General features: G+C 44.9%; 1 protein-coding gene across 1 annotated transcript in view; it reads left to right on the top strand.

Annotated features, from left to right (window-relative positions):
* LOC115152879 (cdc42 effector protein 4) overlaps positions 1 to 19,604 on the top strand; it is a 32,356-nt gene extending 12,752 nt beyond the window's left edge. Inside the window, exon 2 of the mRNA XM_029697769.1 lies at positions 14,568 to 19,604. Coding sequence (XP_029553629.1) covers positions 14,778 to 15,812 — 1,035 coding nt within the window. The 5' untranslated portion in view covers positions 14,568 to 14,777 and the 3' untranslated portion in view covers positions 15,813 to 19,604. The remainder of the gene's footprint in view (positions 1 to 14,567) is intronic.
* Positions 19,605 to 20,990: the final 1,386 nt, after the last annotated feature.

Genomic DNA, 20,990 nt, shown 5'->3' with positions numbered 1-20,990 from the left:
ATTGGCCCAGCATCGTCCAGGTTAGGGTTTGGCCGGGGTAGGCCGTCATTGTAAATAAGAATTTGTTCTTAACTGACTTGCCTAGTTAAATAAGGGTTCAAACAAATAAGACCAGCCTATTTACTGTGATGTATGCGTGCCAGCCTCTCACTCAGACCAGTCTATTTACTGTGATGTGTTTTTCAGCTTGTGAATCTGTATTATGGCTGTAGTAAAGAGATGTGTGTGTGTGTGTGTGTGTGTGTGTGTGTAGAGATATGTTTGAGAGGCTTTGTAGGGACCGACCAGGACCAACGCTGCTTAGTTTCAGAAGGAAGGGTGCAGTGGGATGCAGGTTGGTATGCTGTTGGTGTTGTAAACGCGTGTAACTTTCTGTTTATTAGCTTGTCAATTAGAGAGAGAAAGCTGCTTGGTCAGTGCTCCCTACTCCGTGAGTTTCACTGTAACTGTGTGTGTTTGTTTATCAGCAGTAACTGCTGCATTGGCTGAACAGATTCTGCCCTGGTATCTGCTAATCTTTCTGGTGATTTGACACATTCTCTCCAGCTGCCGCTCCGCTCACTCTGTGGGGTACAGATGGGCAGAGCCATCATGGGTGAGCACTCTGGGGTGCGGATAGGCAGAGCCATCATGGGTGAGCACTCTGGGGTGCGGATAGGCAGAGCCATCATGGGTGAGCACTCTGTTTGCGAATGGCTCACCCATCTGGAGGACTTTTATTTGTATTTCTTTTTTGAAAATGAGCTCCAATCAATGTTCCATTGTCCAGTAATATTGTAGGCACAATGTACACCTAGGGTTTAGGGAAATGGCACATTGTCATGACGATGTTTTTCCTACTACAGGAGTGAATGGAAACTGTAGCCTAATTCTGGCAATGGTATGGGCATCTGTTCCAATGTAATGAGGGTTGGGGCACAGCCTCTCCTATCATATCAAATGATCCTCAATAGAAGCTCTCTCAATCTATTGTGGAGCAGCTGTTAGCCTGTTAGCCTGTTGAGCCTGTCCTGTATTCTCCTGGCTGCTGCTGGGATAGAGGAGAGCCCATCAGGCCTCTGACTGGGAGGGAGAGGTTCACTGATTAATAAAACACACTCACAATCCCCCTCTGTGCCTCTCTGTAGGGGCTAATGACAGTTTGGAAATGCTCCATGCAGGGCTTGGAGGACAGCCTGTGTAAAAGCCTGTGTTGGTTCACAGCTTTGGCATGCACTCCTTCTGGGCAGGGAGTGTGAGACGGCAAAGTAGTACCATGCCACCCTCCCTCCCTCCCTCCCTCCAGGAGAGTCTGTTTGCTGATAGTTAGACACTTCAGTGTGGACCAGGAGCTGACAACAACAGCATTTCACTATATACGGAGGGGTATCTTTCCATTTCTCTTTCTTTCTCCTTCCGTAGCGCTTTCTCACTCTCATTAGTCATATGAAGGCCGCCCTATCAGATAACATACCAACCCATTGGTTATAAAGAGAAACTGGAACAATGGGTTATGGTGACTATGATAATTATTTCTGTACATGTGACACTGAAACAGTGGGTTAGCCTGTGTCCAGAATGACTGGTCTGTTTACATGGCCATTATCAGAATATAATTGAAATGATATTGACATCATTCTACAACACTGCCTACGTACATCACCATGAATTCACTATATATAGGATATGGTTGGACATTTCCTGGAAATTGGATGGTTTGTATTTAACTTGCAGGAAGGAATGGGTCTATGCATCAAAACATGAAGATACTTAACCTGTAGTGTAAGCTGCATGGTTTTAGCCCAGGGCCTGGTGAAGAGATGAGGAGGGGGTCATGAGTTCACACTGTGCTCAGAGTAGAGGATGATGGGTAAATAGTTTAGACATGGATGAAGTGTTGTGAGTTGAAGGGGGTGGGATTGAGTTCACAGTGAGACATTTCTCAAGGCGTGTGAACGATGAGGGAGGGATGGGGGATTTACCAGTTCAAAGTTAAACAAAACAGGGATGCTCTCATTGGTTAAATGGATTAGTCTAGTTGTAGTGTTATACTCTTGTAGTAAGAATACATGGATATGTCTTTTGGAATATAGAGAGGCTTTTTTTTAGGACAACAACATCACGTAGTCTTAAATATTTTGCCAAATCAACAGTAATGAACACACGGGCTTGATTCTACAAGCTTTAGGTGGAAAATTTAGCAGGACTTTAGCCTTCACAGTGGAATGGTTATCCTCTGGTAACCTGGTTCCTCCAGACCCTACCACCACAATGCAGCACATGAACAGAACAAGGCACCGTCCACATGTGATAATAACTTAACATGCATAATGTAATATATACCATGTCTAACAGAATTACAGTGTTAGCCCATGAAGCAGACCACCATAGTCCCTGTGCCCAAGAACACAAAGGTAACCTGCCTAAATGACTACTGGCCCATAGCACTCACATCTGTAGCCATGAAGTGCTTTGAAAGGCTGGTCATGGCTCACATCATCACCATCATCCCAGAAACCCTAGACCCACTCCAATTTGCATACCGCCTCAACAGATCCACAGATGACGCCATCTCTATTGCACTCCACACTGCCTTTTCCCACCTGGACAGAAAGGAACATCTACGTGAGAATGCTATTCATTGACTACAGCTCAGCGTTCAACATCATAGTGCCCTCAAAGCTCATCACTAAGCTAAAAACCCTGGGACTAAACACCTCCCTCTGCAACTAGATCCTGGACTTCCTGACGTGCCGCCCCAGTTGGTAAGGGTAGGCAACAACACATCTGCCACTCTGAGCCTCAACATGGGGGCCCCTCAGGGGTGCGTTATTAGTCCCCTCCTGTACTCCCTGTTCATGACTGAGTGGCCAAGCACGAACACCATCATTAAGTTTGCCAACAACAAAATGGTGGTAGGCCTGATCACCGACAACGATGAAACGGCCTACAGGGAGGTGGTCAGACACCTGGTGGTGTGGTGCCAGGACAACAACCTCTCCCTCAGTGTGATCAAGACAAAGGAAATGATCGTGGACTACAGGAAAGAGGGCCGGGCACGCCCCTATTCTCATCCACGGGGCTGTAGTGGAGCAGGTTGAGAGCTTCACGTTCCTTGGTGTCCATATCACCAGCAAACTATCATGGTTCCAAACACACCAAGACAGTCGTGAAGAGGGGACGATAATGCCTTTTCCCCCTCGGGAGACTGAAAAGTTTTGGCATATGTCCTCAGCTCCTCAGAAAGTTCTATAGCTGCACCATCGAGAAAATCCCGACTGGTTGCATCACAGCCTGGTATGGCAAATGCTCGGCCTCCGACCGCAAGGCACTACAGAGGGTAGTGCGTAAAGACTCCAGCCACCCTAGTCATAGACTGTTTTCTCTGCTACCGCACGGCAAGCGATACCGGAGCGCCAAGTCTAGGTCTAAAAGGCTTCTCAACATCTTCTACCCCCAAGCCATAAGACTGCTGAACAGCTATTCAAATGGCTACCCGGACTATTTGCACTGCCTCCCCCCCTTTTTACGCTGCTGCTACTCGCTGTTTATTATGCATAGTCACTTTACCCCACCCCTTTCTACATGTACATGTTACCTCAATTACCGGGACTAATTTGTGCCCCCGCACGTTGACTCTGTACCGGTACGCTCTGTATAAAGCCTCGTTATTGTTATTTTGTTGCTATTTTATTTTTTAGTAAATATTTTCTTAACTCTTGATTTTTCTTAACTGCATTTGTGGTTGAGGGCTTGTAAGTAAGCATTTCACGGTAAGGTCTACACCTGTTGTATTCGGTGCATGTGACAAATACGATTTGATTTGAAATAGTTGCACAAACATGGCTGACACATTGGGAACATGTGGTATGAGTGATGGTTGTGGAACACTGAAAGGAAACTTGATTTTAGTGGTGATATAAAGCTAGCAACTTATGGCGCAAGCATGTCAGCTGTTTATTTCTTTCTTATTAACAGTTAACAGCCTATGACATTGTTAATATATACTAAAATGTGACTATGCCCAGTTAGAATTGAATATCTAACTGGGCATACAGTAGTGACTGCAGTTGTGTAAGATCCACTAACTCTATTTACATTACACAACCAGTACCCTCCCTTCCACCTAGTGAATAAGTCATGTTCTCTCTCGGTCTTTCCTTTTGAAAAATTAAAAGGACCCCAAAATAAAACTAGCATGGTTTTGGACTGCAGTGTGTGCTTGTTTCTCTCCTAGGTAGTCTAGCTGTGAAAGGAAGGAGCGACGGAAGATTGACTTGACTTGGCTACATGGATGACATTTCCCAATCCTCTTATGTGTGTGCATACTCTGAGGAAGAGAGGGTGTGAAGAGCGTAATCTGTGTGGAACATAGTTGGAGGATTGTGGCTTGTGAACCAGGAGGATTAGCAGAGTAAGAGGTCGATGGGGACGTGCCTGACTCACAGTATAGGGACACGCCTAGCTGTTCTGGGCTGGCTACGTTACCAGAGCTGGCACCTGGCATAAGCAGTCACCGAGGGCCCCAGGCTGCTAAGAATACCGACCAGACATGCAGGGCCCTGACCTCCAGGGGGGCCCCCATTGATTTTGTTAGTCACTCTCAATCAGATATCATTAACATAGCATAAGTCATGGCAAAATGAGTAGAATTGCAGGAAATTCACTTTAAAACGTACGTTTTTCTCTCCGCCATCAAGGGTGGGAGGCACTAAAATGTTTTGCCCACCAAGTCTCGCTTGGGTCCTGCAAAAGGCTAGAGCCGGCCCTGCACGTTATGCATCCACCACAGTTCCTGGAACCATGCTATGAGTAGAAAATATCCTCTCTGTCGGTGCCCTGGGGCTGAGGGCGACATAAGATGTTGTTAATCATTCATAGACCTTACTGCCAGTTGGATCTGGTGTCATGATGCTTTGAATGCTTAAAGTTTGTTACATAAAGACACCATCGCTGGCTAGGCTAATGCTTTTGCATGATGTTCAGATTCAAAACACAGATTGAAGAAGGGCAAAATAGAGCGCACATCCTATTAATTCTCTCATTTAAGTAGTTGCTGAAATTAATTTGGAGACCGTATTTGAAGTTAAACACAGATTTTGTGATGTCATGTGTGTTTCTTTAAGTCTGGAGTGTAGCTGTGGAATTCTAGCTAGCATGGGCTGCCTGGCCTTCTCGACTAGTCCAGCTGTGAGCAGCATTTGAAAGATCACTGTGATGGAATCCAGCCCCCAGCGGTGTTCTTAGAACCACTGTATTTGTGTGTAGAGCAGCATATTATGGGCCATACAGCTGGGCTCAGTGGATTCCCCAGTGACTACTCTTACCCATGCATGACGTCCTAGGCAAAGAAGCAAATGGCTTTCCTTTTGACTAGTATTTTTCTTGCAGTCTAGTTAATGCTCAATGTAAACTGAAGGGCCGGGACGATACCAGTATCGTGATATTCATTAGTGCCGCGACAAGGAAACAAAATGCGAAAGCAGCCTTGTTCAGGCGCAGAACGACAGATTTTTACCTTGTCAGCTCAGGGATTCAATCTTGCAACCTTTTGGTTACTAGTCCAAACCACTAGGCTACCTGCCACCCCAATGAAGGGGCTACAAATAAGCAAGCAGTTTGGAAGGTTGTTTTGAATTGCTTGTGGGTTGTATATGTACTGTAGCTTCATATAGCTTGCATGATTTATATTTACGTTAACGCATACAGATTTAGAATCGTAATTTGAGCCAGTCTCCTACAGCAGGAAAATAATCCTGCATCGCCAGGAAGTGTGAATTATTATGTTGATTGAAATTAATTAATTTAAAAAAATTCTGAGCAAATCAATGTATTCAAAGTGGCTATTGATAACTTTAGACACCTTTTTAAAACTAAAATGCACTACAAATGTTAATTTCCTGGGGTGCAGGAAAATTCACAGCAACTAAAGTGATCAAATTAAGATCCTACATCTGTAACGAAACGTCGCCACTAGTTACCACAGCCACAAAGTCCGAAACCCTGCCTATTTCTACAATTTCTCTTAAAGTTTGATTTTAAACCTAACCTTAACCACACTGCTAACCTTATGCCTAACCTTAAATAAATTTTTGTTTTCATACATTTTTACAACATAGACAATTTTGACTGTGGCTATGGATAGTGGGAACTGTATTTGAATGGATGTAATTGTAATGGGGCCAAGTGGTAAGACACTTCTCTCAAACACACACTGGGGCCCTTAGAGCCATTTCCTATAGTGACCCAAGGTGTGAGGTTTGGGCCTTTTTGTTATTAAAGGAGTACACACGGAGGTCTTTTATCCTGAGTATGAATGTTTTCTAATGATGCATCACATCCAATGTATGTTTTCTAACGTATTCCATTCCCCCTCTAGTGTAGCAGTTGTGTTGTTTTCCCCTCTGAGCCCAATAGGCAGGGACTGAGACATAGACTGTGTCCCATATGGCACTGGTTCTGAACCCTCTTCTCTGGGAGCCCCAGCCGGTCCATGTATTTGATCTATTCCACAGCTAGCAGACCTAATTCAACTAATCATCAAGCCTTTGTCTAGGTGAATCAGGTGTGCTAGTTCAGGACTACAACACAATTGTTTGGGGTCCCCAAGGAGAGGTTTAAGAACCACTGCCAAATGGCACCCTATTCTCTACATAGTGCAATACTTTTGACAGCCCTATTTCTATGTATAACCCTATGTCTGTGTTAGCCCTGTTTAACAGCCCTCTTTCTATGAATTAGGGATCCCCATTAGACCCCAGGAAGAGTAAAGACATTAAGGCACTTACATTACATATAAAGCAAAAGATAACACAGTATATCATATATATCAAAATATATTTTGATGACCGCTTTGCACATTGTTTGCATTCTCTCAACCAGCATCACTGGGTTGAGGTTGGGTGATTGTGGAGGCCAAGTCATCTGATGCAGCACTCCATCACTTTTCTTCTTGGTGAAATGGCCCTTACACAGTCTGGAGGTGTGTTGGGTCATTGTCCTATTGAAAAACAAATGATAGTCCCACTAAGCGCAAACCCGATGGGATGGCGTATCGCTGCAGAATGCAGCCGTAGCCATGCTGGTTAAGTGTGCCTAGTATTCTAAATAAATCACAGACAGTATCACCAGCAAAGCACCATCACACTACCTCGTCCATGCTTCATGGTGGGAACCACACATGTGGAGATCATCCGTTCACCTACTCTGAATCTGACACAGACACGACGGGTGGAACCAAAAATCTCAAATTTGGACTCATCAGACCAAAGGACAGATTTCCAACAGTCTAGTTTCCATTGCTCGTCTTTCTTGGCCAAAGCAAGTCTCTTCTTATTGGTGTCATTTAGTAGTGGTTTCTTTGCAGCAATTTAATCATGATGGCCTGGTTCATGCAGTCTCGTCTAAACAGTTGATGTTGAGTTGTCTGTTTCTTGAACTCTGACTCATTTATTTGGGCAGCAATCTGAGGTGCAGTTAACTCTAATGAACTTATCCTCTGCAGCAGAGGTAACTCTGGGGCTTCCCTTCCTGTATCGGTCCTCATGAGAGCCAGTTTCATCAGCGCTTAATGGTTTTTGCGACTGCACTTGAAATTTCTTGAGATTTTCCGGATTGACTGACCTTCATGTTTTAAAGTTATGATGGACTGTCATTTCTCTTTGCTTATTTGAGTTGCCATGATATCGACTTGGTCTTTTACCAAATAGGGCTATATTTTGTATACCACCACTACCTTGTTATAACACAACTGACTGGCTCAAACGCATTAAGAAGGAAAGAAATTCCACAAATGTCATTTTAACCTGGCACACCTGTTAATTGAAATGCGTTCCAGGTTACCTCATGAAGCTGGTTGAGAGAATCCCAAGAGTGTGCAAAGCTGTCATCAAGGCAAAGGGTGCCTACTTTGAAGAATCTCATAAAATATATTTTGTTTTAACACTTTTTTGGTTATTACATGATTCTATATCTGTTATTTCATGGTTTTGATGTCTTCACTATTATTCTACAATGTAGAAAATAGTAAAAATAAAGAAAAACCCTGGAATGAGTAGGTGTGTCCAAACTTTTGACTGGTACTGTAAGTATTCACACCCTTGAGTCAACACTTTGTAGAAGAACCTTTGACAGTGATTACACCTTTTGAATCGTCTTAGGTATGTCTGTATCAGCTTTGCAAATCTGGATTTGGGGATGTTCTTCCTTTCAGATTCTCAACCTCTTAAGTTCGCTGTTCACTGCTTCTCCACATCTATCTTCAAGTCTTTCCACAGATTTTCAATGGGACTCAAGTCTTTGCTTTGGCTGGGCCACTCAAGGACTTTCACATTCTTGTTCAGGCAGCCATTCCAGCATTGCTTTGCCTGTATGCTTGGTGTCATTGTCCTGTTGGAATGTAAATCTTCACCTCCGGTCTAAAGTTCTTTGCACTCTGAAGCAGGTTCTCATCAAGGTTTTCCTGTATTTGGCTCCATTCATTGTTCCCTCTATCCTTACCAGTCTCCCAGTTGCTGCCGCTGAAAAGCATCACCATAGCATGATGCTACCACCGCCATTCTTCACGGTAGGGATGGTGTTAGACGGGTAATGAGCAGTGCCTGTCATTCAGGACAAAGAGTTAAATGTTTGTCTCATCAGACCACAGAATCTTTTGGCTTATGCGCTCAGAATTTCACATACATTTTTGGAAAATCCAGGCGTGCTGTCGTGCCTTTTTCTCAGGGTTGGCTTCTGTCTGGCCACTCTCCCATAAAGGCCAGATTGGTGAAGAGTGGTAGAGACTTGTCCTTCTGGCAGGTTCTCCCATCTCAGCCAAGGAACTATGTAGTTCCAGACTCACTCGGTTCCGGACTGCAGGCAGACTCACTCGGCTCTGAACAGTGGGCCGTCTCTCTTGGTTCCGAACTGTAGGCCGTCTCACTCGGTTCCGGGCTAGACACTCTCTTACCGTATACTCAGGATGGTGTACTATTGCCGAATACTCTGGACGGGGCACTGTTGCCGGATACTCTGGACGGGGCACTGTTGCCGGATACTCTGGACGGGGCACTGTTGCCGGATACTCTGGACGGGGCACTGTTGCCGGATACTCTGGACGGGGCACTGTTGCCGGATACTCTGGACGGGGCACTGTTGCCGGATACTCTGGACGGGGCACTGTTGCCGGATACTCTGGACGGGGCACTGTTGCCGGATACTCTGGACGGGGCACTGTTGCCGGATACTCTGGACGGGGCACTGTTGCCGGATACTCTGGACGGGGCACTGTTGCCGGATACTCTGGACGGGGCACTGTTGCCGGATACTCTGGACGGGGCACTGTTGCCGGATACTCTGGACGGGGCACTGTTGCCGGATACTCTGGACGGGGCACTGTTGCCGGATACTCTGGACGGGGCACTGTTGCCGGATACTCTGGACGGGGCACTGTTGCCGGATACTCTGGACGGGGCACTGTTGCCGGACACTCTGGACGGGGCACTGTAGTCAGAAGCTCGAGGCTGGGCTGACGCACTGGAAGCCTGATGGTAGTGGAGGTACCAGGCTGGGGACACGCACCTCAGGGCTAGTGCGGGGAGCGGGAATAGGCTGAGTTGGACTGGGCTGCCGCACTGGAAGCCTGATGCGTGGTGCTGGTACTGGAAATTCCAGTTTGGGGACACGCAGCCTGGTCCTCGGAGGTGCACCGGTGACCAGACGCGCTGCGCAGGCATCCTCCTACCAGGCTGGATGCCCACTCTAGCACGGCATCTGCGAGGGGCTAGGATAACTCGCACTGGACTGTGTGTGCGTATGGGCGAGATCGTGCGCACTTCTGCAAAACTCGGCGCCCTCCACTCCATACGATCCTGCATATAAGCACTGGTAGCTGGCTTAGGGCTCACCCTTGGCCCAGCCAAACTACCCGTGTGCCCCCCCCCAAAAAATGTATTGGGGTTGCCTCTCGTGCTTTATCGGCGCGTATATGGCTTCATACCTTCCCCGCTCTGCCTTGGCTGCTTCAATCTCCTCCGGTGGGAGACGGTAATCCCCAGCCTGATGCCATGGTCCAGCCCCGTCCAGAATTTCCTCCCAGGTCCAATTCTCCTGATAGTCCATATACTTGTTCCGATGCTCCTTACCCCGCTGCTTGGTCCTTGTTTGGTGGGAGATTCTGTAACAGTTGCCGTCGGATTTAGACCAAAATGCAGCGAGGAAATGTGCACTCATCTTCTTATAAACGGACAAGAAGGAGAACCAAAACAAACACGTACACAAAGAAAACACAACGACTAATCACAGGCTGGTAAGGCACAAAGCTATACACAGCATAATCTCCCACAAAGTACTCAACAAACACATACCTATATATAGGACTCTCAATCAGAGGCAACTAGAAAACACCTGCCTCCAATTGAGAGTCCAACTCCAATTAACAAAACATAGAAATACACTAACATAGAACAGTGCCCAAAACCCCCCGGAATACATAAATCAAATACCCTACTAAACAAACCACCAGCCCGAACCACATAAAACAAATACCCTCTGCCACGTCCTGACCAAACTACAATAACAAATAACCCCTATTACTGGTCAGGACGTGACATACAGTTGACCAGGGCAGCTCTCGCAGGGCAGAAATTTGACGAACTGACTTGTTGGAAAGGTAGCATCCTATGACTGTGCCACGTTGGAAGTCACTGAGGTCTTCAGTAAGGCCATTCTACTGCCAATGTTTATCTATGGAGATTGCATGGCCGTGTGCTCGATTTTATATACCTGTCAGCAACGGGTGTGGCTGAAATAACCAAATCCACTAATTTGAAGGGGTGTCCACATACTTTTGTGTATATATAGTGTATTTCTGTATTTAATTTGTCATTATGGGGTATTGCGTGTAGATGTGTGAGATTTTTAGATTTCTTTAATCAATTTTGAATTCCGGCTTGAAGTCAATGGGTATGAATACTCTCTGAAGGCACTGTAGGCCTGCACATTGAATGAGAGAGAGAGGCAGACGGGCCGGCATATAGAAGAGAGGCAGACGGGCCGGCATATAGAAGAGAGGCAGACGGGCCGGCATATAGAAGAGAGGCAGACGGGCCGGCATATAGAAGAGAGGCAGACGGGCCGGCATATAGAAGAGAGGCAGACGGGCCGGCATATAGAAGAGAGGCAGACGGGCCGGCATATAGAAGAGAGGCAGACGGGCCGGCATATAGAAGAGAGGCAGACGGGCCGGCATATAGAAGAGAGGCAGACGGGCCGGCAAGCTGACTAGAGGATTGTGGTCTCATGCATAGTGAGTTGTGTAATAATGTAATTGGTAATGACGGATCACTCTGCAGTAAAGTAAGCTAGGCCTCCTTAAGGGACTTCCTTAGCCACAACAGCACAATGTGAGATTGCACAATTGTGACCCTCAAAAGCGGTGATGGCTGAGCTAATTTGTATGGTTGTTTTGGAGCAGTTAGCGCTTCATAATGGCTAGTGTTTTAGTTGTTGGTGAAGATGGGAAATTCCATTACAAAGTTTCTACTTCTCCAAACCACTTGTGCAGTATTCATGCTCAGTCTTAGTCAATACAGTTGTCCTTGTGTTTGTCTAAAGGGGAATTCTTTGTTGAGGGTGCAAAACCTCTCCCCACACACTAACAATCCTTATGACTGAGGACAGATTCTCTAAAGGTACTGAATAAAGAGGTTAAACCACAGTAGGCAGACAAGAAGATCATTGAATTGTCCTTAGGGACGTTCTGTCCTTTGAAAGGAGAAGAACTGGGTTAACATATCATCTTTCAAAACCCCCTCTGTTCTCTCTGCTGCTACAGTTGCCTTTTCAGTTGAATGGGCCTTTGTTGTCAGAGATGTAAATGTTTTCGAGGGTGACGTTGCTTTGGAATATTTTTGCCTGAGGCCCCATTCATCCAGAGGGTATGAATACACAAATACACGGAGTCTAGAGGGTGTGTCGTCTGTGTGAGTGTGCACGCGTGCGCTGTGGTTTTAAAACATGAGAATGATTGGATGGCGCCTAGCAGCCACATTGAAACCCTTGTTGACGTCACCTTGGCCTACCCATGTGCCTACAGGGTCTTATTGCTGGCTGCTGGTCTACCTGGGGACAGTAACTTTAATCCCATTAAAAGCTGCCAACTTTGCTACTGTCCACTCCACACCATTATGTTTTGAGATCTTATTTCATTGCGGGGTCAATGGTGACACGAAGACAGATTGGCTTAGGTAAGCAGACACTCTTGAAACGGCCCGTATCATCAGCTTCTGAAATGGCCCATATCATCAGGCTTATTGAGTCATAGGTCAAAATGCTGCCAGGTTGCAGATCAAAGTGTCTGCTGTGAAATCCAGAGCATGTAAGCAGTAAATGATATCCTCGTGGCAGGGCTGTAGACTTATCAGGGCCCCTGACTCTAATCACAAAGTTCTGATCACAGTGATCAGTCACAGCATGCTTTGAGTGTTGCAATAATACAAGTGACCGGTGACATATGGACCATATGTAGCTTAATGGGATAGATATAAGAAGGCTCTGATGGGCGTGAGATTCTTTAGGTCATTATTTACACAGAAACCAGTACCTGCAGAAAAACGGCTGTGTGAAAACAGTACAAGCTTCAAACGTCCCCTTGGCTTAAAGATGTCTGGAAATCGTGAGAAAGAGAGAAATCCAAGATCAAGCAGGAGAGACTCAGAGAGTTTTAATCTGCCAGTGACAGAAGGGTTGGAACAGAACCATAGTCAGCCAGTGACAGAAGGATTGGAACAGAACGACAGTCAGTCACTGACCGAAGGATTGGAACAGAACGATAGTTAGTCTTTGACAGAAGGGTTAGAACAGAATGATAGTCAGTCACTGACAAGGGTTGGAATAGAATGATACAGTTAGTTATTGACAGTCGATACTTCTGAGCTGTTGCTCTAAATTAATCCAAGCTGCAGAAGAAATGTATCGACTGTCAATAACTAACTATCATTCTGTTCCAACCCTTCTGTCTTCATAGTTTTTTTCATCCTCTCTTTATTCCTGGCAGCTGGAGCCCCCTCAAGCTCCCAGTATCCTATGACTGTAGGGTAATATAGGAAAGAGAGAGAGAGAGAGAGAGACGCAGAGAGGGAGAGAGAGGCAGGCATGGGCCCAAATGGGAATTGCAGAACTGCGGCAGTAGAACAGAGTACTGTAGTGGAAGCAGGGACTCCAGACAGCCAGCCGTCTCCTAAAAATGTAAATGCCCAACTGATTAATATTCCGGCTGCCGCTTTTAAACAATACTTCAGCATTTATGGGAACTTGGAAGTTCTATTAAAGACAAGTATTTGCATGAAAAATGTATTCCGATGACTTGAAACGTGTTTCCCCCTGTTTTTAAAAAGTACTTTTAGTTCAGGCAGAGAAAGGTTAGAGTTCCAGTTAAGTGAGAAAGAACTTAAGTCCCACCCCCTCTACTTCACCCCCTCTACTTCACCCCCTCTACTTCACATTTACATTTACATTTACATTTTAGTCATTTAGCAGACGCTCTTATCCAGAGCGACTTACAGTAGTGAGTGCATACATTTCATACAGTACTGGTCCCCTGTGGGAATTGAACCCACAACCCTGGTGTTGCAAACACCATGCTCTACCAACTGAGCCACACGGGACATCTGTGGCATTGTGTGAGAATATTTTAAAGTGGCCTTCTATTTTACCCAGCACAATGTGCACCAGTGTAATGATCGTGCTATTTAATCAGCTTCTTGATATTCACCCCCTCTACTTCACCCCCTCTACTTCACCCCCTCTACTTCATGGAACAAACTGCAAAAATCTATGAAGCTGGAGACTCATATCTCCCTCACTAGCTTTAAGCACCAGCTGTCAGAGCAGCTCACAGATCACTGCACCTGTACATAGCCCATCTGTAAACAGCCAATCTATCTACCTACCTCATCCCCATACTGTATTTATTTATTTATCTTGCTCCTTTGCACCCCAGTAGCTCTACTTGCACATTCATCTTCTGCACATCTACCATTCCAGTGTTTAATTGCTATATTGTAATTACTTCGCCACCATGGCCTATTTATTACCTTAACTTACCTCATTTGCACTGACTGTATATAGACTTTTTGTTTTCTTTTGTTCTACTGTATTATTGACTGTATGTTTTGTTTATTCCATGTGTAACTCTGTGTTGTTGTATGTGTCGAATTGCTATGCTTTATCTTGGCCAGGTCGCAGTTGCAAATGAGAACTTGTTCTCAACTAGCCTACTTGGTGAAATAAACCTTTTGTTCGCCTAGAGTTTGGAACCACTCAACTGGAGGTTTCATTTCAAAGCCCCCTGGCAACAAAAGTTTCCACATTTGAGGCAGAGCGGCATAGAAGAACAAAGTTGTCTAGATTCTGGCCGCAGACGCATTCAGCAGCTATTGGAAATAGATTGTTTACTGTCATGTGTCATGTGCTTGTTCTCCAAAGGAATAAAATTACAAAGCTACTCTGTGTTATAGTTAGTTTCCATGCCAACTTTGAGGATCTGAGTTGGTTTGCATGGTTCTTGCAATGTGATTTTAATGTGTCCTCTTCTGTTTTTCCCTTAGGTTGATTTGTGGATTATCTGGACCAGAACTCACCGTAGCTGTTTGAAGGACCACAATGGCTGTGTACTCTAGAGATGTGAATCAATCCTTGCCTTGACAACACAGTTTACTATTAAATGTGAGAAAGACACAAACATCACATAACTCTCAGCACCAATCAGGTGTTTCTGGTCTTGTGGCGTATTAAATCAGACTTCATCAGACATCACCATGCCTATTCTCAAGCAGCTAACCTCGAACCAGTCCAAGCGTCGCTCCCGGGCCGACCTGACTGCGGAGATGATCAGCGCCCCTCTGGGGGACTTCAGACACACCATGCATGTGGGTCGTGGCGGGGACGCCTTCGGGGACACCTCTTTTCTAAGTACCCGGTCTGGGGAGCCCCCTAAAGAACAAGGTCCAGAGGTCCAGCAGAGCTCCCCTGGACCCAAACCAGGCCTGCTGTCCCGAACCTTTAGGAGCAGCAAGCGCTCCCAGTCGGTGAACCGCGGTGACATGTACAAGAACAACTCGTTGGCGCCCCCCGGTGGCTCGCCAAACTTTGTGAAGAACGCCATCTCCCTGCCCTACCTCAATGACGAGGACGTGGTCAGGATGGGCGGTGGTCAGCAGATGCCCAAGAGCGTCTCCTCCAGCCCTCTGAAGAAGCTGCCCGAGGTCGATGGAATCAGCAAACCAGTCAATGGTGCCATGGCGATGCTGGATCTGGAGTTTGACGAGCATAACTTTGGAGAACTGACTGACCTGCCCCCGTCACATCCTCGGGGTGGCGGGATGAAGCACGCGGAGTCCATCATGTCATTCCACATTGACCTGGGACCCTCCATGCTGGGGGACATCCTCAGCGTCATGGAAAAGAAGGGCTGGGAGGAAGACGACCTGGGGTACGAGGAGGGGAAGGGCAGCGAGGGCCGCGGGTCACCCCCCTTTAGCCCTCCCACCACGGAGGATGAGATCGAGGACCAGGTGGATCTACAGCCTCCAGTCAGGCCCCCACGCACCTATCCTCAGCAGAAGATGATGGCCGACCCCCTCTACACCCCTCGCAGGAACTACCACCCCCACAGCCACCAGGACAGCTGCTCCGTGTCCTCCTCCGGCTCTGCGGCTCTTGAGGAGAAACCACTCCTCCATCTGCAGGAGGGGGACACGGACAGCGCCAAGTACAGCTCTCGGGGGGCTGGAGGGGAGGACGATAAAGACTTCTCCTTCATGGACGAGGATGATGATGAGATCAGGGTGTAAAACAGAACAGGGCTGTAATGTCACCACCACAGAACGTGGTTAATAAAGACATCAGAATGTGGTTTGTGAGGTCACCGAAGGAGATAATTATTTTTCATGAGTTTTGAAGCTATAATAAGTCTGGGAGGGGTTGGGAGCACGGTAAAGACCGCACAAATCCCTACATATGGATCTATCCTGAGAACTTCTATACGGGGACACCCAGTTCTGCTATACCTCCTGGATCAGGAATACCCATACACCATCTGTTATTTAACCTTATTTACTCCTGTGTGTGTGTGTGTGTGTGTGTGTGTGTGTCCCACAGTTGGAAACTAAAATGCCTGTCCCATGAGTCCATTTCTCCAGCCCATTACAGAATTCCGTGTCGACCACTAACTCTCTCACTCACACACCCACACACACACACACACACACACACACACACACACACACACACACACAGCAACTCTGAGACACCAGTTATTGGTTTGAGGGATTCTTTTTGTAGAACTATGATCTGCCATTATGATGATCTAATCCCACAGTTCCAATATGTCATTTAAAGTGTGTTTCTCCTTATAAGGGGATCAACCCTTCTATCCACTCATATTCAACAAGAACCATATCCCACCCAAGCCACCATTGTCTTTCCATTCAGAGGATTTCCCTTCATGTTTACCATAGCTACAGTCCTGGCTACAGTACTAGCATATTCCTTATTGCGCATTATTAGGTAAGGGAAAACCAACCAGCGGTCATGACACTGATTGTCACATTCTTTGAAAGCGGACATATGGAGATTGACAGAGGTCACAGAGGTCGAAGCATGAACTGTTGATCACCCAGATGGAGGTGTAATGCGTGAGGTGTAGAGTCATGTGAGGTCACGGACTGAACTGTATATTTCCACACTGCTTTGGAGAAAGGAAGTGAAATGTATCCCAGCATTCTTTGGGGCATTGAATGGATTGTATGTGTATGTGTGTGTTGAGTGAGGTGAGATGCAGTTAAAATATTGGTTTTGTTCATGTTCAAAGGGTAAATAAAGGTGGCTTCTCCTATGTTTACTACATTCAGAATTGATAGGTTAGTCTTCAGGTTCTTAATCAATGGCACAACTTGGTTGTTCATTATTCCAACCATTAGTCAGCTTTATTGTCCTGTTCACTAGACATACTCTATACAGCCAACACACTCTGAAGTCCTAAATGATCCAAGTTAGCTTGTTTCATTTGTTATCTAATAACTACTTCTAATAAGGGGTAGATCATATTGTGCACTGTTTTAAGTCACCATGTTGATTGGAGGAATTTAGTTAAAGGTTGGATTTTGGTGATCTTTAGTTGTTCTGAAGCCTAACGTACTAGCCTACTCAGTGAGCCAATTTAAGCCTTAGCTTTGGAGTTGATTAGGCTAGGTTTGGGTTTGGCCGTGAGTCCATGGCACTTTAGCTTAGATCAATGGACTCAGTCATATATCCCCTGCAAGCACTGCCAAGGTGTAGCAACATGGTTCACTCCCTAAAACACTAACTATTGTACATAAAAAATCTTTGTTTTGTTTCCATGTAAATGTTTTAAATTAACTTGACTTATTATTAAATAGAAAAAAATGAACATTTTGAAAATAAATGGCCTTTTTGTAGAAGCTTTCATGACCAGTAGTGCTTTTATTGTACAAATGTTTAGAAATAGATGAAAACAAATACATAACTCACAGGAGCAGAGATGGTGGTTGTGAACAAGAGTAGTGACCGTACAGTAGACTGTCATATCTATGTGGTCATCTCTTCCCCCTACTCACCCCAGGCTTGTAGGATCAGGAGAAAGAGAGGAGTTTGAAGGGAGGAAGGTGTCAGTAATAGTAGAACACTAGTTATAAGTGACAATATTACCCTCCTCTCTCCATTGTGCCACGCAGACCTGGCTACTGTAGGAGCAGATTGAATCAGCACACCCTCTGGCTTCCCTCTCATTCATAAACATACTGTAGGAGCAGATTGAATCAGCACACCCTCTGGCTTCCCTCTCATTCATAAACATACTGTAGGAGCAGGTTGAATCAGCACACCCTCTGGCTTCCCTCCACCCTCTCGTTCATAAACATAGTGTAGGAGCAGATTGAATCAGCACACTCTCTGGCTTCCCTCCACCCTCTCATAAACATACTGTAGGAGCAGATTGAATCAGCACACCCTCTGGCTTCCCTCCCTCCACCCTCTCATTCATAAACATACTGTAGGAGCAGATTGAATCAGCACACCCTCTGGCTTCCCTCCACCCTCTCATTCATGAACTCAGTTGGCTGATTGGTCGGTAACCAAACCAACGACTCATCCATTCATGAGTCATATGTTTGGGAAAGGAAATGGCAGGCACGCCTGTTCCCTTTTCCTTTAGATTCCTGCTACAGTATTTGCATCCCAAATGGTACCCTATTCCCTATATAGCGCACTACTTTTGACCAGGGCCCATAAGGCTCTGGACAAAAGTAGTGCACTATATTGGGAATAGGGTGCCATTTAGGATGAATAGTGTGACTATAGGTCCCCCCCGCCTCCCTCTCATTAATTTGGTCAGATAAAAATCTAATCTGTAAAGCAGGAAGTCCCTGTTCACGCCTTCCTGGATCCCTGAGTATTGTCACGTTCAAAACAACTGGGAATCTCTGAACTAGGTCTGACTGGGAAAATCATTTTGAACAGTCATCCAAGTCGGAAACTCGGGCGTCTTTCTAAAACTGACTTTATTTTCCGACCGGAAGATCACTGATGTCACGATTTGACAGTTTTTTCCTCAGAGTTCCGAGTTGTCTTGAAAGTACCATAATCTATTGACTTTATGCTTGAGTGAGAGAAAATTACATATGTGCCATATGTGACACTGGGGATCACTGTTTTTGTTCCCTGTTATGGTGTTGTTTGGAGAGGGGAACACATTATCCAATGGTATTAGGTCAGGGGAGGAGCCTAATGCTAGGCAGGATGTGACATCACTCAGCCATATATTCATGCTATGTATGTTAGAATTCCATGTGTACATGTCTGTATTAAAGAGAGATCGGTTCAGAGATTATAATGACCAGGTGTAAATGTGCCAAGTATGTATGTAATCATCCTCTGATATGTCATATGGAGTCTTGATGTTTGAAGGAAACATTTACGGGCTACAGCAGTACAGGGAACTTAAATCTCAGGCCTCTCACACTGTTCATTTGTAAATGGGCCAAATTTGGGATTTATTTTATGTTTTTATTGTTTTAAACTCAGTTGCTTGTTCCATTGTTGTAGAATCTGTCTATGGAAAGTGGGTTAAACTGCTGCAATCCCTTAGCTGTTCTTCACCAATATGTTGTATAATCTGTCTATGGAAAGTGGGTTAAACTGCTGCAATCCCTTAGCTGTTCTTCACCAATGCCGGGACACTTTATAAAGAACCTTTTAATTTTCTATCAAAACACTCATACCTGTCCACCACCATTTTATTTGAAGTGAAGTAGATAAACACTAATGGTGCCATCCATGAAAAACAGTGACTATTACTATGTTTGTTATAGGCATTATGGCATAGTGACGCTAATGAAGAGACATCAGAAAGTAAAGTGTGTTTTAACCACAAGAAGATTTCAGTGCCCTGGGGGGGGGGGAGAGAGTCATACAAGGGGAAGGGATTGTGAAAAAGAACTGGCTTAAAGGTTCAGCTGGAGAGTGTTTAATTTTTTTCTACTCTGTGGCTAGTTTTTATGCCAGGTATGTGCTACTTTTCTTTTTCTTTCTCATTCTACTGTGTATACATATATACTGAACAAAAATATAAACATGCAACAATTTTAAAGATTTCACTTAGTTATAGCTCATGAGGAAATCAGTCAGTTGAAATAAATTCATTAAGCCCAAATCTATGGATTTCATGACTGCGAAGGTCAAAGACACCTTAAAAAAAACGGGCCTCAATATGGGCCGTCACGGTATCTCTGTACATTAAAATTAATTAAACTGTAGCTTATACCTGCCCATACCATAACCCCACCACCACCATGGGGAACTCTGTTCACAACGTTGACATCAGCAAACCACTTGCCTACACAACGCCATACACGTGGTATGCGGTTGTGAGGCCGGTTAGACATACTGCCCAATTCTCTAAAACAACGTTGGAGATGGCTTATGGTAGACAAATTAACATTCAATCTCTGGCAACAGCTCTGGTGGACATTCCTGCAGTCAGCATGCTAATTGCATGCTTCCTCAAAACTTGAGACATCTGTGGCATTGTGTTGTGTGCACATTTCAGTGGCCTTTTATTTTCCCCAGCACAAGGTGCATCTGTGTAATGATCCGGCTGTTTAATCATCTTCTCGATATTCCACCCCTGTCAGGTGAATGGATTATCTTGTCAAAGGATACATTTTCACTAACAGGGATGTTAACAAATTTGTTCACAAAATTGAGAAAGTTTGTGCGTATGGAACATGTCTGGGATCTTTTGTTTCAGCTCATGAAACATGGGACCAACACTTTACATTTTGTGTTTGTTTTTGTTCAGTGTATTTACCTCCCTCACACGTCCTCTTTGAAATAACAGCTATATTTTTCAATAAAAAGAAAGTTTGGTAATCTTTACCTGGAGCGGTGTTGTGGTTTATTTCATATTCTGTGTTATGTTGTGTTGTCTATCTGTGCCTATGGGAACCTGTTTCATAGAGAAAATACTTGAACAAGTCAGTTCACGTTTTATTTATGCAGTTAGCAGCATAAGGGGCTGAGGTGGAACTTGTGTAAGACGCTGGTATTCACACTCAGTGTTGACAGAGATGCTCCTCTCCATCAAGTCCACACACTTCACATACAGTTCGACATAAAAATACAGCTAATCTGTGTTTCTTACCAAATAAACCTGTTTAAATTATAACTGATATACAGATAATTGGTAATGACATTCTCTAAGCATAGACAGGCTAGAATAGCTGTATTGATAGGGAGTGCATTGTATAATCTAATCTATTGTGTTAGCTTTTTGTCTGCCAGATACAGTACAGATCATTAATCCAAGAAAATTGTGAAGTTATTTTTTCTTGCTGAGAAGGATAAATATGAGGCACCTACACAGTCAGATTAGGATATATGGTTTAGAAGCATCAGCCTTTTTATATTTAGCAACTGATTTAGGCCAACATGTCGTCCATTAATTTGACAAT

Source organism: Salmo trutta, chromosome 18, assembly GCF_901001165.1.
Source record: "Salmo trutta chromosome 18, fSalTru1.1, whole genome shotgun sequence".
Taxonomy (NCBI): domain Eukaryota; kingdom Metazoa; phylum Chordata; class Actinopteri; order Salmoniformes; family Salmonidae; genus Salmo; species Salmo trutta.
The sequence above is the reverse complement of the archived record's forward strand: the minus strand, read 5'-3'. Positions and strand labels throughout refer to the sequence as shown.